This window comes from Talpa europaea, assembly GCF_964194135.1.
Source record: "Talpa europaea genome assembly, chromosome: 3".
In the NCBI taxonomy this organism is placed as follows: Eukaryota; Metazoa; Chordata; class Mammalia; order Eulipotyphla; family Talpidae; genus Talpa; species Talpa europaea.
In genome coordinates this window covers 144,753,195-144,767,935 of record NC_140069.1, presented here as the reverse complement: position 1 = coordinate 144,767,935, position 14,741 = coordinate 144,753,195, and the positions used below count along the sequence as shown (strand labels likewise).

The following is a 14,741-nucleotide window of genomic DNA, read 5'->3' as shown; positions in this document are numbered from 1 at the left end:
AGCCCCTGATAGTGTCCAGCCTGGTCTCTGTTTCTATGAGTCTGAGGTTTTTTAGATTCCATCTAAATGAGATGGTGCAGTTTTTGTCCTCCTGATTTATTCTGCTTAGCCAGTGCCCTCAAGGTCCATGCAGGTACGTCCAGTAGCAGAATTTCCCTTTTTTTTTTTTTATGGCCGAATGGCATTCCTGTGTCTGTATCACACCACAGATCACATTTTCTTTATCCATTCACCCATCTCTTTGCTGTTGGGAATCATGATGGTGCGAACACGGGTGTGTCCACATCTCAACATCCTGATTCCATTTCTTCGGGATATGTACCCAGAGGTGTGGTGGCTGGATCATAGGCTTGTACTGTTTTTAGTTTCTTGTGGATCTTCCACACTTTTATCCAAGGTGGCTCCACCAGTTCACACCCCATGGCTGTCACAAGGTTTCCCGTCTCTCCACATCCTTGCCAGCACCTGCTACTTCCTGCCTTCCTGACAGTGGCCATTCCAGCAGGTGTGAGGTGCCACCTCCTTGGGGTCCAGACTCACAGCCCTCAATCTTGGGTGACGCTGAGCACCTCTTGTGCCTATAGCCACCCGTGCGTCTCCTTTGGAAACTGGTCAGATCGTCTGCTGCAGATTTTGGTGGCTTCAGTCATGGTTATGATGAGATCGTGTGTAGTGAGAAGGGAAGGAATTTTGGATGCATATTGAAGGTAGAGCCAAGAAAATTTCCTAAGAGAGAAAATAAAGGGGTGTAAGAGGAAGAGAGGTATAAGAGGAAGAGGCATCAAAGGTGACCCTGGGAAAGACAGTGGGGGCATGCTGGGGAAGAGGGGATTAACCTTGAGATCACATTGGGTGGCCTGGAGAGACATTCAGGAAGTCTTGACACCACTGGCATGTAAAGCCACAAGGCTGTGTGAGAGCACCAAGCAGGCAAGGCCATGACAGATGAGGAGAGAATCAAGGACCGTGCCTGGGGCCGCCTCCAAAGTTAGTTTGGCAAAGGAGATTGAGGAAGAGTAATGGTGAGGTCCAGCGAATGTGGTTCACTGGACGTCCATGTTACTGGAAAAGGCCGCATCCAAGGGGAGGTAGGATGAATCAGTTGGATGTTGCTGGTGGGACCTAGTATCAGCTGAGCACCGCCCCCTGGAATGTGCAGCCAGGGTGCCTCTGGGCGTAGTTACTGATGGAGATGGGGTAGCGAATTTCTCTTGTCCATATTGCTGAGACAATCTCGTAACAGTCTCTTTGCCTCTCCAAAGTTTATTCTCGGTACACCCAGCATGACTTTTTAAAATACATAAATCATGTCAGTTCTCTGCTCAAAATGGCTCCCCATTAATGCAAAGAATTGTCAAGGACTTTACAGTGTTTTACAGTGAAGCCTATTCCACCTGAGCCCTGAGTTCTCCTACTAAAGTCTCATTCCGTTCCAGCAGAGCTGGCCACCTGGCACAATGAAAACGCCTGGGTGATGTCACTGCTGCCGGGCCTTTGTCCAGCCTGTCTGAAACACCCTGCCCACGTGCCCTGCCTGGAAGACTGGCCCCTGCCTCTCCTGGGTCTCGCTGCTCCCCTGCTCCTTTCTCACCATTGCTTGCTGCGGCTCTCTTCAAGTTGAGCACCCTATCTGCCTCCCTTTTCCTACCCTGTCATTCTCCTTCAGCATTTACCACCTTGTCACATTCTAACTAACACACTTTCATTGTGATCACTGGTGTAGCATCCCCCATTTGAGTGGCAGCGCTTTTGTCTTTTCTGCTAGGTACCCTAAGTGTTTAGAAAAATATGTAACACATGGAAATGATCAATAACATTACCAGAGGTGACAAATGTGAAATTAGTCACTCCTTTCAAAAGCCACTGACTACTGGAATCCTTGCCAAGGAGGGAAGTACTATTTTGTAGGAATTAGATGATGTTACTCAGCCTAATAATTAACTTCTTGCCTCTTCGGTTATTCAGTTTTCCCTGAGTTTTTGTATGCTTAGGGGAACTCAGTAAACACTTGTCTCCTACGCCGAAAACACTGCAGCTGGCACCTGTGGTGGAGGCTTCCTCTGCGGAAGGGTTGCAGAAGTGATCAAGGCTATAGCAAAGGGCAAGGAGTAATTGTTACATAAAGAGGGTTTTGATGATCAATCTGATGTAGCCACAGAGAACTCCAGGAGGCTGTGAAATTAAAGGGTTTGTTTGCTCTGGTCCTGGCCAGGCCAGCAGGGCCCATGGTGTGGGGGGAGGGGTGGAAAAGCTGGACAAGTGTCTCATCAGGGATCGGGGTGGGGACAGCAGCACAAGGGTGCGGGGGGAATGGGGGGGGGGGCTCACCGCTATCTTTGACTGTCCTTGGGTCATACTCATGCCATGGACCTGACCAGTTTGTTTCTCTGACTGAGAAAGGCCCTCAGATCCTGAACCATGAGGTTTGTTCCCACAGAACAAGCCCTTCATGGGCGTGCGGGGCCGCCCGGGAGGACAGTACTCAGTGCCCAGAAGGTAATGAGTGAGGGAAGTCAACACAGGAAAGACAGGACATGAGGACCTGCAGGGTGGGGAGGCTGTTCATTTTCTGGTCTCTGGGGGGGCGGGGGCGGTCCAGGGCAGTTGCGGGGTTATTGATGACTTCCTGGGCTCATCACTCTCTTCTCCCTTATCAGTTTCAAATGGCCGGGGCTTTCTTCTGGGACTCCTGTTATCAGCATCCTCCAGGGGACAGAATTATTTCCTTTGGCATTAAGCAGCCCAGCATCCGGCCCCTGAGGAGTGTGGGACAGGGCTGCTGAGGCAGGGCTCGTCCATTGTTCTTTGTTGAGGCCTGGGGCCCTTCAGGAACATAGGCGGGGGCCAGCCTGTCACCTGGGTGCATCTGGTCCCTGCTCACAGCCTGTTTGTGGAATTGCTGAGCCAGCGAGAAAATCTAGTTGAAAAAATTGCCAGCACACTGATAGTAGAAATAAATGCACACAGGGTTTTAGATCCATGTAGAAAAGGCAACCGGGCCGACTAAATTGTCTCTTTCAGATTGAACCCTCTGGCCCTGTGGCATTACTTCCGATGACATAAATCCAGCCTTGTAAAACCTATGTAAATATCAGGGCTGGGTATGTCTGTCTCCTCTCTGTGTGACTATCAGATGCCGTAGGTGCCGGGCCTGGAGCCAGCTGGAGAACTCAGAACCTACTCCCCGGGGTGCCTCTCCTGCACCCCACCTGAGCGTGCCTGCTCCTCCAGTGTTTTTAATCAGCCTCGCTAAATACTTCCTGCAGGGAAGGAGCATGATGAGCTGTAATCTTGCTGCGGCTTTATTCTGAGAAAATGCAGTGACTGATTTACAGATACTCCTTGTTCATCACCAAATCCCAGTGCGGAAGATGCGGATTAAATTTCAGCTTTAAAGGTTCTGGGATCCCTCGAGGCTTAGAGTATAGTAATGAAAAGTTGAGAAGGTAAAAAGGATTCCAGAAACCACATAGTGAATAAACGATCGTCCGGCCTTGCTTCTGCTGTGGATTCAGCATTAGGAGGTGCAGACTAAACCACATGTTTTCACTTAAGCCTCAGAACTTTCTCTCCAGTACATTCATATGGAATTTATTTTAACATCTTTCTCCGCAGTTTAAAGCACGTTCGCATTAGGTTTTCTGAGGTGATGGATAACCTCTGGGCCTCGCCCCACTAGTCCTAATCAGTTCTGATGGGTGAGAAGCCACATACCTGCAAAGTCAGCTCTTTGACTTTCTGAGCCCTATTGCTTGCAAGTTACCCCTTTCCTGTGAAGATTGACAGGTGTCTGTCTTCACCCAACATGGCCTGCCGGGTTCAAATCTAAATCTGAGAGCTCTAGAAAGACCTGCGAAGGTAGGGCCGGTTCCTGTAGCTGTGCCGTGTGCCGTGAGACATCAGGTGCAAACGGTAACGTTCTAGCTGTCTTCCTCAAGGAGTCCTTTCTGTCGCACACTGACGTGGCATTGCATTGTGACACCGTGTGGGTTTCAGGTGCGCCTCGCTGAGACTAACGCTGCGCATGTGCTGCCGTCCACTTGCTGCCAGTATCCAGCTCCAGCCTTCCTCAGCCACGTCCCCTTTTCCTGATGTCCCCACCCCCTCCCTTCTGGTAACCACCAGTCGGTCTTATTCAGAAGTTAATTTTTGTTTTATTTAGTTAAATGCTTTCTTGCAAACTTACTTCTTTATCAAACATGTCAGTGTCTTATATGTTTTGGGTGCTGTGCAGGGGGCGGAGCCCTAACCAGTGGCCAGAGGAGCCCACCTGTGGCCTCCTGGCACCTGTACTTCTTGTCCTGTCTGACCGGACAGCCACGCCTGCGCTTGCGTTTCATGTTGTTTTAAAATCGTGCCATCTTTATGGACTAAGCATTACCTAAGCGTTTTCTAGTGTGTTATCTTAATACCTAAAAACCAAATGCTCCCCATTTTTAAGCATCTTCTAGTTCCAGATAGATCAGCACTGTCGGGTTTTATTGTGTGGATTGTGTTTTACGTCGGCCATTCCTACAGTATTTTCACCAGGTTTTCAGTCCTTCCTCTTTCACGATCAGTGTCCCCGCTTGACGTGTTGACAGGTTGCTGGTGTCCTAGACCAGTTTTCATGACTGTAGAGGGAAGCTTCCCCACGCTGATGCCGGAATTGTCAGGCCTAGTCTCCCAGCCAGGAACGGATTCCAGGCTGCAGGGCAGTGCTGAGCCCCAGCCACTAGACCCCCCACGGGTTGGTGTCTCAGGAAGCCGCAGCAGGAACTTCGCAGAGCTCAGGCAAGCAAGCGAGAAGAGGCAGGGCAGGTTTGTTTAGAAAAAGTTTATTGAGAAGAAAAAGAACAGAAATAAAGTGGGACTCCCAGGCCAGGGAACCAGGCCTGGGAGGGGCAAGGAAGCCAAAGTGAAGTCATGTCTCAGGGTATAATATATACTTTCTTTCCCTGATTATTCTAAAGCTCCACCAGTCTCTTTGTGATTGGTCAGTTTTTGGCTGTCTCAATTTGCTACTGAGTGGGAGATCTTCACATACCTTATCTAACAGGTCTGTCTTTCCCCATTTGTTATATCTTTATCTTTATGGTCTAGCCCTCCCGGTGAGCATCTTTACACTTTATCTTATCATCTGAAGAAAACCAGAACCATCCTTAACAAGATTATCTGTGGTGCTGGGATGTTTGTTTTTCCCAGTGGGATTGGTTTCATTTCCTTGCTCATCCTTATCTCTGAAGCCTTCCTGAATTTTCAGAGGTCCCCTCCTGCACTATCCCTAAAACTGCCTAATAACCCTAGCTTGCCCTGTCTCAACGCCAGTCAGCAACAAGCAATTCTTGGACACCTCTGACACTGTCTGCGCAGAAGTGTTGTTAGGCTCTGTAGGTTGAGGGCTCAGTCTCCCAAGACCAAGACCTCCCTCTGTCACTGACACCCATGCAGCCCAGCCTGCCACCTGCGCTTCTGACCAGCTGGCTAGTGCAGCTGGAGGCATCCATGCCCCCCTGCCCAGGCCTCAGTGCCTGCTGCAAACCCAGATTACTACTGCCTGTGCTTCTGGCCCACTGGCTATTACCAGAGGTTCCCAGAACTCCCTCCTCAGGACCAATTATTTTACTAGAACAGTTCCCAGAAGTTAGGCCACCCATTTACTCCCCAGATCACGTATTCATTATGAAAGGTACTAAAGGATACAAATCATAGCCACATCAAGAGGACACAAAAGGCAAAGGATGGTGACAAATCATGGCGCTTCCATGCCATCTCCAGGCACCCCATTATTCCCCCGAAATCTTCCCAGATGTGCCAAACTAAAAGCCCTCTGAAGTCCCTCCTTTGGGGTTATATGGAGGCTTCATTACATAGGCATGATTGATGAACTTCTTGGCCATTTGTGATTAAACTTAACCTCTAGCCCTGCCCCTCCCTGGAGGTCATCGGAATGAGACTACACGTTCTACCCTCTATTCTTTTGGTTTCCCTGGCAACCAACTCCCTCACTCCCCTCCATCCTCTGATGTTTTCCAAAACTTACCTTACCTTCATTAACAAAGCAAAAGACATTTTAACATTCTCAACACTTAGGAAATCCCAATGTTTGGGGGGGACTGAGAATAAATATCAGATATGTTTGAGAAATATATTTTGTCCTTCGGAGTGCTCAAATATATTTATTTCCTATAAATCACAACTTTGCCCTGACCCATTATAAGGTTGATGTGACCTGCAAAAGAAAAGCAGGGATCCAAAGAGGATGCTGGACCTTCAGACCTTGGCGAGACTATTTTATTCAACAGAAGATTGGGGTTAATCCTTGCAGTGTAGACAGGGAGCTCTTGCAGGGACTGTGCGGTGTCTTACCTGACTCCGGCATTGTCGCTGCACCCCTTTGCCTTCCTGCAGCCGTGCCAACCATTGTCCATATTCAAGGACAGCACCACAGTGATTTACCATGGGTTCAAGAGCAGGGGAGCATTAAGTAAACTGTATTCTAGTCACAGGAAATGCTCTCCAAAGTGTTCAGTGAAGAAAGGTTAACATACCAAGTGGCACATAATGATAACAAAAATATTAAATGTAATAACAAATGTAATAACCGAGGAGTAGCCAACAATTTTTAACCAATCACTTGGTGATAGAACATCTGCTTATTTTTTGTTTAGTTTTTATATAAAAAAAATGTTCTAAATGCTTATACTTACTAACTCATTTAATCACCTCATTTAATCCCCATAATCCTATCACTTGAACATAATCCCATTTTTACTTGTGAAAATAAAAATGAGGTACAGAGAGTTTCAGCAGCTTGCTAGGTCCCATAAAAAGCCAGCGCAGGTCCTCACGATGCTCTAAATGGAGAGTGTGTCGGGGTCTCCATGTCGCATGCCCACTGCAGGATATGAAAGACGAGCCATAGGAACACGAGGCGGAGGGTGGGGGCGCCTGCGATGTCAGGGGAGACTTCCACGTGGAAGGGGCACAGCGTGAAAGGAAGCCTAAAATTGTACTTGAAAAGAATTGGCCTCGAAACCTGACTCCACTCACCAGTTACGTGACGTTGAACTAGTAATCTCGTCTAAACTATGCTGTCTGCCATTTCTTTATGGCGTGTCAAGCACAGTATAGTATTGAAAGCTCTATTTCAGTGTTGGAGGTTATTTAATCATCTATATCTTGAAATCTGTAATTCCCGGTTTTCTTTCCTTGCTTAGGTGGACGTGATAGTGACCTTGGGTGGACTGGCAGGGCGTTTTGACCAGATCATGGCGTCCGTGAACACCCTGTTCCAAGCAACTCACATCACTCCTGTGCCAGTCACCATGATCCAAGGGGAATCGCTCACGTGCCTGCTCCAACCAGTAAGTGGAGATTAAGCCTGACGTCTGCACTTGGCTTCCATGAGATTCCCAGTGTTTGAGTAGACGAGGGTGTCTCTGGACTCTGAGTGAAGTTGACCAGGTTTCCTTCCTCATGTCTCCTTCCGTCTCCTCTCTCAGTCACTAACAGAAAAAATGTAGAGAAGCCTCAGTGTTTTTATCTTTCCCAGAAAAAAGATCTTGTGATTTTTAATTAATTGATTAAAAACTAAATTTAGCACTCTTGCATTTGAGCAACTGAATGTCAGTGGCACTTGAGGAAATCTCAACAGAGGAAACACAAGCTTGGCAAATTTTTCTAATGGAAACCTCATATTTTATATATTTTCAGTGTTGTCATTATAATTGGAAACTGGATTTGATTTTGTTAAGCACTTAAAATCTTTAGGTTTTATTGTTCATAGGTTGCCTGCTTATTAATTTCACCGCCTCAGAATAAGTTTCTAATGATGATGCCATTCATTTCCTCTGAAAACACTGAGTAAATTTCCTATCGTGTAGTAGAACAGAATTCTTATTAAATGACCAAAGTTTTATAAGGTTGGGTGGTGGATTTCAGCTTGAAAAGTAATCGTGTGGTGACACTTTTAAAAGACAGTGGCCAGTTTTTCCCTTTTGCCGTTCCTTGTAATGTGCTGATTGTCGTTTTGCTTCCACCCCGTCTGCTCTCCACTCTCTGCAGCATGTCATTGTCTAAATGTATAATTGGAAACTGGATTTGATTTTGTTAAACACTTAAAAGAAAATCTTTTTTGGTGACTGTAGGGGGGACAACTCAGGCGCACCACCAGTTTTACATTTTTCCTGACTCTGCATCATCTACCTTTGTCACTTTCTGGAACACTTGGTATGAGAGCTGGAAAGGGAGCTCAAAAATTGAGTTTTCAAACTCCCTGTTGTCATTTAGTTAGTCAGCACACGGAGTCCTTGCTACCTATCTGTTGCAAGGCTAGGCAGTTGAGAATTAAAAAAAATAATAAAATAGTAATTTATGGTTTCTGCTCTCCAGGAGATGTCCATTGAAAGAGACATAAAAATGTCAGCATAAAGCAATGGTAAAAGTTTGGCACATACAGAAAATGAAAGATTATGTGATTTGGTCATAAGTGTGATAAAGAGGCACTCAACTTTTATTCTGCCAGTTAATTCAGCAAATACTTACTGAGTCCTGCTGTATGCCAGGCACTTTTCCAGCCATACGGCAGCCAACAAAACAGACAAAAACCCTTTTTTCTGGCTCTTTGCATCACCTACCTTTGTCACTTTCTGGAACATTTTGTGTGAGAGCTGGAAAGGGAGCATGCGTTCTATTGAGCTTGCATGGGGCAGAAGCTCCGGGGATGAGTAGATGTGGGCGATGAGAGTTTGCTGCCAGCAGCAGCCACTGCAGAATGGCAGAGGTGTGTGGGCTTTGCTGGAGGGTCTGCAGGTGATTCTGAGCCGCAGCATGGGAAATGCCAGAAGATAGGACTAGAAAACAAGTTCAGGTCCTGATTGCGGAGAACCATAAATTCCACGTGGTGAGGTGCAAGCTTCTCTCCATCTGAGGTCATGGGGAGTCAGATTCCAGTTAGTGGGGTGATGTGCACAGAGAGGTTTCCTAGCTCTCTGGTGATATAGATGTTAAATACCTATAATTTCCCAGCGGTCCTGAAGTTTGTTGTTCGTTATCATTAGGAAGCATCGAGCTTTATTGTATTGGTGATACGGTTGCTCAAGTCGTTATCTTGTGTTTGTGTAGAAACTCTGGTTACTAGAATACAATTTAGTGAGGATGTGGCTCAATTTTTATTTTTTTAAAAAATGTATTTGATAGAAAAAAACACATACAAAATTTGAGTTCTGCTCTTAGGGTCTCATGATTGTTTCCGGTCATCTTTACCCTCCTGGCAATGTGACTAACCGTGGACTTGTGAACGCATGTTCTGTTTGGGATTCATTGGGTGGAATCCCCATCTGTAGGTGTCATCAGTTCACAAAACTCCCATTGTTTTAAGATACCATCTCTGCCCTGTTCCTCCTCCCTCTGCCAGTCCAGCAAAGAGAAGAGCCTTTAATTGTGTCATGCTTGTCTCTAAAACTTCCCTTGCGAATTTTCTGCTCTCCCACCTGCGTTCTGTAGGGCATCCTCACCTTTGTGACCCACGTCACTCTGCCTTTTAGCTCTGTCTTGCTGCAAAAACTATGCAGGTTCTGATTTCTGAAATGATTCTTAGGTGCTCACCTTCTCCCCACATTTTCAAGACTCTTGAAACATAACCGTCACACTTACGTAGTCTGGGATGATTCTAATGTGTGTCTTCTTTCTAAGGCAGCGGTCTGGTTTTTATATCTTGTAATCTCAACTGTGTGTTTTGTGATTTGGGGCATGACTTCATATTCCTGCAAACTCTATCCGTGGGAATTATTTGAGTTGTGAGTAACAAGTCCAAGTTGAATAGAGAGTGATGGCCAAGCCCGGTCATTTGTAAGCTTTAACAACTTAGGGCATTTGGTTTGAATCCTTTATGGACCATCGAGGCAGTGGAGGTTCAGAGGGCTTCCTGCTGGGAGTTTGGCTTCCTGCCCCAGATGCTCAAGGGAGGCTGTTCCTCTTCATCCATGGAGTGCTGAGGGTGGTACCACCCTTTCCCAGAAGCCCAGCGGCTGGGGTTGCTCTTTATGCTACGCCTCAGGCGTCTCTGCCTCCCAGGGCACATTCTCCTTTTACAGACTACCGAGGGCTGCCTGAGCTCGGGTCATCTCCCCAAACCTCTGCACATCAGAGGCCTTAGACCAGAGTTCAAATACCAGATGTGTCAAAGTGGAAAATTAGCTTTGGGGGTTTTTGACTTCTGAGTTGTTTTTTTGTTTTTTTTTTTTTTTAACAGATGCATTTTTAAATGAACCCCTTTAACTTTTTTTCTGGCATTTTTTATTATTTTCAGTAGATCGGGGCACTCACGTCCCCTGCTGCTGCTGTGAGTCATGCCCTATTCTATGTTGCAGTAACAACCCCCAAATCTCAGAGGCCTAACTGAGATTACTTTTCCTAAGTTTTCCCTCATTATGGAGAAATCTGAGATGTTTTGGGTCTCAGCCCCCATGTTATATCTAAGCCAACTGGAAGGAGTTATGCCAGCAAAGGACCAAGCTTGCCAGAAAGCAGCACTGTTGTTTTCAGAGCTGGGCCCTGCAGTGTCCTCTGCAGTTGGTTGTGTTCTCTCAGCAGCGAGCAGATGGAGAGGACACGGGCTCGCGGCCAGGCACCAAAGTACTCTGCCCAACCTGACGTCTGGGAAGGAAGTCTGGAACCCTGACTGCTGTGCAGCCATCCCAGGCCGGGCAACTTCGCTGTTGATTCAGACAAATGGAAAAAGAGTCCTGGAGCCTTAGCTATATCCGGCACGCCTTTAATGCTGAAGCGGGGGACCGGGTACCTGGGCAGACCGGCAGGCGGGCAGGCAGCCACTGAGCCTCTGAGCCCCTTTGATCGCCATGATCTCCTGCTTCTCGGCCTGGGCATCTATAACCATAGGTGGCGCACCCATTCTCACACTCCCAAGTGCTTTTTGCAGTAACGGGATATCACGTGCGGGCCATGAAACCTGGGAGGGAGACAAAGCCGCAGGCGGCGGCAGCAGAGGCTGGCAGTGGGAAGGCGGAAAAGCCTGACTTACTCCATGTTCCTTACAGTGTTTTTTTTCACAGTTTAAGGATGATAATTATCTGCCTTTGTCATTGACACGGTGGTTACACTTCAGTTAGTTGTTCTGGCAGAATCGCCAGTTCTCCAAACATGGTGTGGATGTGACCCAGCCTACACCCAACCCCCTGCCTCCGGACTCTCTCTGTGGTATGTTTCGTTGGTCTCGAGGAGGGCAGCACCTTCCCCTGAGAAAGTAGTCACTCCACAGCGTGGGGCCGAAAGCTCATGCGCCCTCAGCCTCCCTCACCGAGAGGCCCGAAAGGTCCTCAGAGCTCGGCCTTCCGCTGGGGGTTGGTCTGTCACCAGCTCGGGGTGATCTTCCAGACACGTGCTCGCCCCTGCTTTTCAGTCGCTTTCAGTGAGGGGGCAGTGAGACAGCAAAACAAATACTAACGGCAAACGGGTTTGTTTGCGCGTTTCAGAGGTGAATGAGTCTTATAAATTTTTAGGCATTTTATTTCTCTAAGCAGTTTTAACTGTACACATATATACCGTGATTAACACCAAGAGCCATTTAAGCACTATACTAAGCTTGTTGCATAGACGCGTTCCGCATCTTGGGAATGTGTTGCTGAGCTGAACTGACTGGCCAAGTTTATTTTCATATAACTGTGTTTAATATGTAATGCATGTGCTAGATTATACACATGTATTCAGCGTATTGCACTAGATCATGCCTACACTGGGGGATATTCAGAACAAATGTCTGCGGAGGACTGTTACTTGTAAATAAGATACAAAGTAATCATCATCTCGGTGGACAGAAGAAACACCCTAAAATTAAATTCAAACTAGATTTTTGAATATTCTTTGAATTATCACTCTTCAGTTATTTCAGATATTTCAAAAATAGTCTCAAGAAAATCCGTCTCATGTGCTTCAGGACCAAATAAAGTATGGCTTAAAATTTATAATTTTTTTTTTTATTGAAAGTTAACAAATAACTGTACTCAGGAAGGAAGATCATTTTGAAGCTTTTATAAGAAGCATCTCACTTGGGCATTACAACAATAGTGGACAGCAGGACAGAAACAAAAATATGTCACATACTCAAGTGTTTGACTGAGTCCACATGTCCTCTCTCTTTGAAGGAATTAATGGTCTAAGACAAACGCAACACAAGTCATGGTCCAAGGCTGGGGAGTGTCCACCGCAGCACAGTTGTGAGCGCCGCGAGAGTGTGCCCTAGTAAACAGACACGGTGCCTTCCCGACGCACTACACGTTTCTGGTATTTCTGGGAACTCCACCTGTGGGAATTATTTGAAATATGCATGTGTCTATCTTCCCCCAGCATTATTTTCCAAAAAACAAATCTTGTTTACACTTTAAGATTATATCCACCTTGCAGCTAAATTAAACAAAAATGATTTTCTGGATCTCCCTACTCTATAACCATGGCTGCATACAACCTGCACCTTCATCATTTGGGCAGATTAAGTGACATTGCCAGTGGGCTTTGCTAACACACTTTGAAAGTACAAAATTTAATACAAATGTTAATTATTAGGAGTATTATTTTTCAGGAGAGTGTCTTCCAGAGCTCTGTAGTTATAGACTGCTGGCCTTGAGACATTAGCATGTCTCTAAAACAGCTGTGCGACCTTTCGGTTAGTGGATGTTGAGGTGAGCTAGGGCATTGAAGTCACTGGACTAAGTCCCCTGGACTCCAGTGTGAGTCTCTTGATTTTTCTAAAGTCTCCTTACGCTCAAATCTTGCCTTACTCGCTCTGTAATGTTCTGTGTTTCTTTCATAGAATTTACTGTGTCAGATTCATGAAACCATGTTATACAGAGAAGTCTGTACCACATTAGGGTGGTTTTGTTAGGATTATTTCAGTCATTTGGGGCCGACCAGTGTGTCCCGACCAGTGTGTCTGGTACCGGGTCACTTTATGTGGCTTAGTTTGTTCCATCTGCCTTCTCTCTTCAGCCCCTTTCTGTGACTTGTTAACTACAAACTAGATTTTAAACAAAGAGACATTAGGGTAGCTCCGAGTCTATGTAAATCAATATGGAACAATGTTTGGAAATTTTTACATGGTTGACTTTTTAATTTGGAATTTTTTACGTGGCTTTTTAGTAAAATCTGTCTTTTATGGGTCAAAATGTCATTTGGTGTGAGAGCCTCGGCATAATCTTTCAAAGCACATTCTCCTGGCCATTTCTAAATAGAAAATTGCATGCCTAATAGCTCCCCCCTCAAAAATAAGCACCCCTCTCTTATTTCCAAAACTGTGTCCTCAGTAAAACATGATGTCTTTTTATGAGCTGGGCATTTATGAACTTGATGAGACATTGTAGACACGCAGCATCAGGTACCGGCTGCTGTCCTGACAGGGCCAGCCAGGCGCTGGGCACCGTTTACCGCGCAGAGAGCGCCTGCGCCAGCTTCCACACACGCTTCCTCGTGTTCTGGCCCTGTGCGTCTCGGGAGTGCGGAAACATTAGCTTCTGTACACTGAGCATAAATTATTTTTTATCTCCAGTTTTTATGGCAGTTGGTAATACGAGTTAATAGGATTTATGACCACGAAATGAGCTGTCCAGGAGTTAATAAGGCGTGCCTTTCCCATTATCCTGAACCCTGCTCGGGAGTCCTTGCCAGGGCTCCGGAATCTGATGCGGGAGAAGGGCCTCTGAGCCGCCGTGGGTAGTTCTCTCGCACTTCAACAAACTTCTGAAGATGCTGGAAAGATTTCTTCCTTGCGATCTTAGTCATGGTTGACAACTGCTTGTTTTTATTTCCTCTGACTAGATCAATTACTTACTATACAAAGTCCTGGCATTTCACACGTCATCCATTTGTAGTGCCGGTAATGAATGTGATAGAAACATGTTAACAGTTTGATAGAAAAAAGCTGAAGTTTAGTGATTAACCTGGCACTCATGACGATTTCTGCTGCGAGCTGAGGGTTCGGGCCTAACTGGAAACTACTGACCTGACGGCTCCTCAACTTATTTTGGTGAGACCATTTCCTGAGATGCAAGCTAACAAAGCACAGCAGCTTGCGTGCATGGGGGCAGGCCTGGCCTGCCTTTGTTCCCTGGTCTGAGCAGGAGCCCGGGTGCCCCACTGCACCCCTGCCAGATGCTTTGACTCCCCTCAGCACAAAGTGCGTCACTGAGCATCCATGAAGCACCCTCAGCCTACATAGGTCCGTATTCCCTTCCTGGGCCAGCCCAGCTCCCCAGTCCTGGCAGCCCCTTCCCTTCTCCCTCCTCTCTGTGGTGTCCTTGGTCTGCCCACCAGGACTAAACCCCAAGTCACCCCTTTAAGTCCTCCCTCTCTGACCTATCACAGTCTCCATGGTCTAGTGCCACGTGGCCTAGCGGAACTGGCCCACCCTCTGGTTTTCCAAACTGACCCCAGCTGTTCTTTATCCTGCCAAAGTCATTTTTTGTGTTCAAGTCACTCTCTCCTTCTAAAGTGCCATCTAATCCTCTGTCTTCTACACAGAACCTCCAAGTAAATCTCTCCGAACTGCCCTCCTCTGGATCCTTTTCATCACCTCTTTAAAATCCTTTTTCTCCTGTGGGCCTTAACCAGTGTATCCACAAAACAAAATTAAATTATACGTTTTCTCTTTCTGAACCTTAAAAAATAGATAATTGCATACTTTGGGTCCAAGATGAAATAGTTGTCTCAGTTCAGCTGGCGTTGGCCGAATCTGAATGACTAGGAACTAG

At 46.4% G+C, this 14,741-nt stretch overlaps 1 protein-coding gene across 1 annotated transcript in view; it reads left to right on the top strand.

The window, feature by feature from the left end:
- Positions 1-14,741, top strand: part of TPK1 (thiamin pyrophosphokinase 1) — a gene marked incomplete at both ends in the record, with an annotated part of 238,293 nt that overhangs the window by 128,860 nt on the left and 94,692 nt on the right. Inside the window, one exon of the mRNA XM_084230699.1 lies at positions 7,200-7,346. Within this exon, the coding sequence (XP_084086825.1) occupies positions 7,200-7,346 (147 nt within the window). The remainder of the gene's footprint in view (positions 1-7,199; positions 7,347-14,741) is intronic.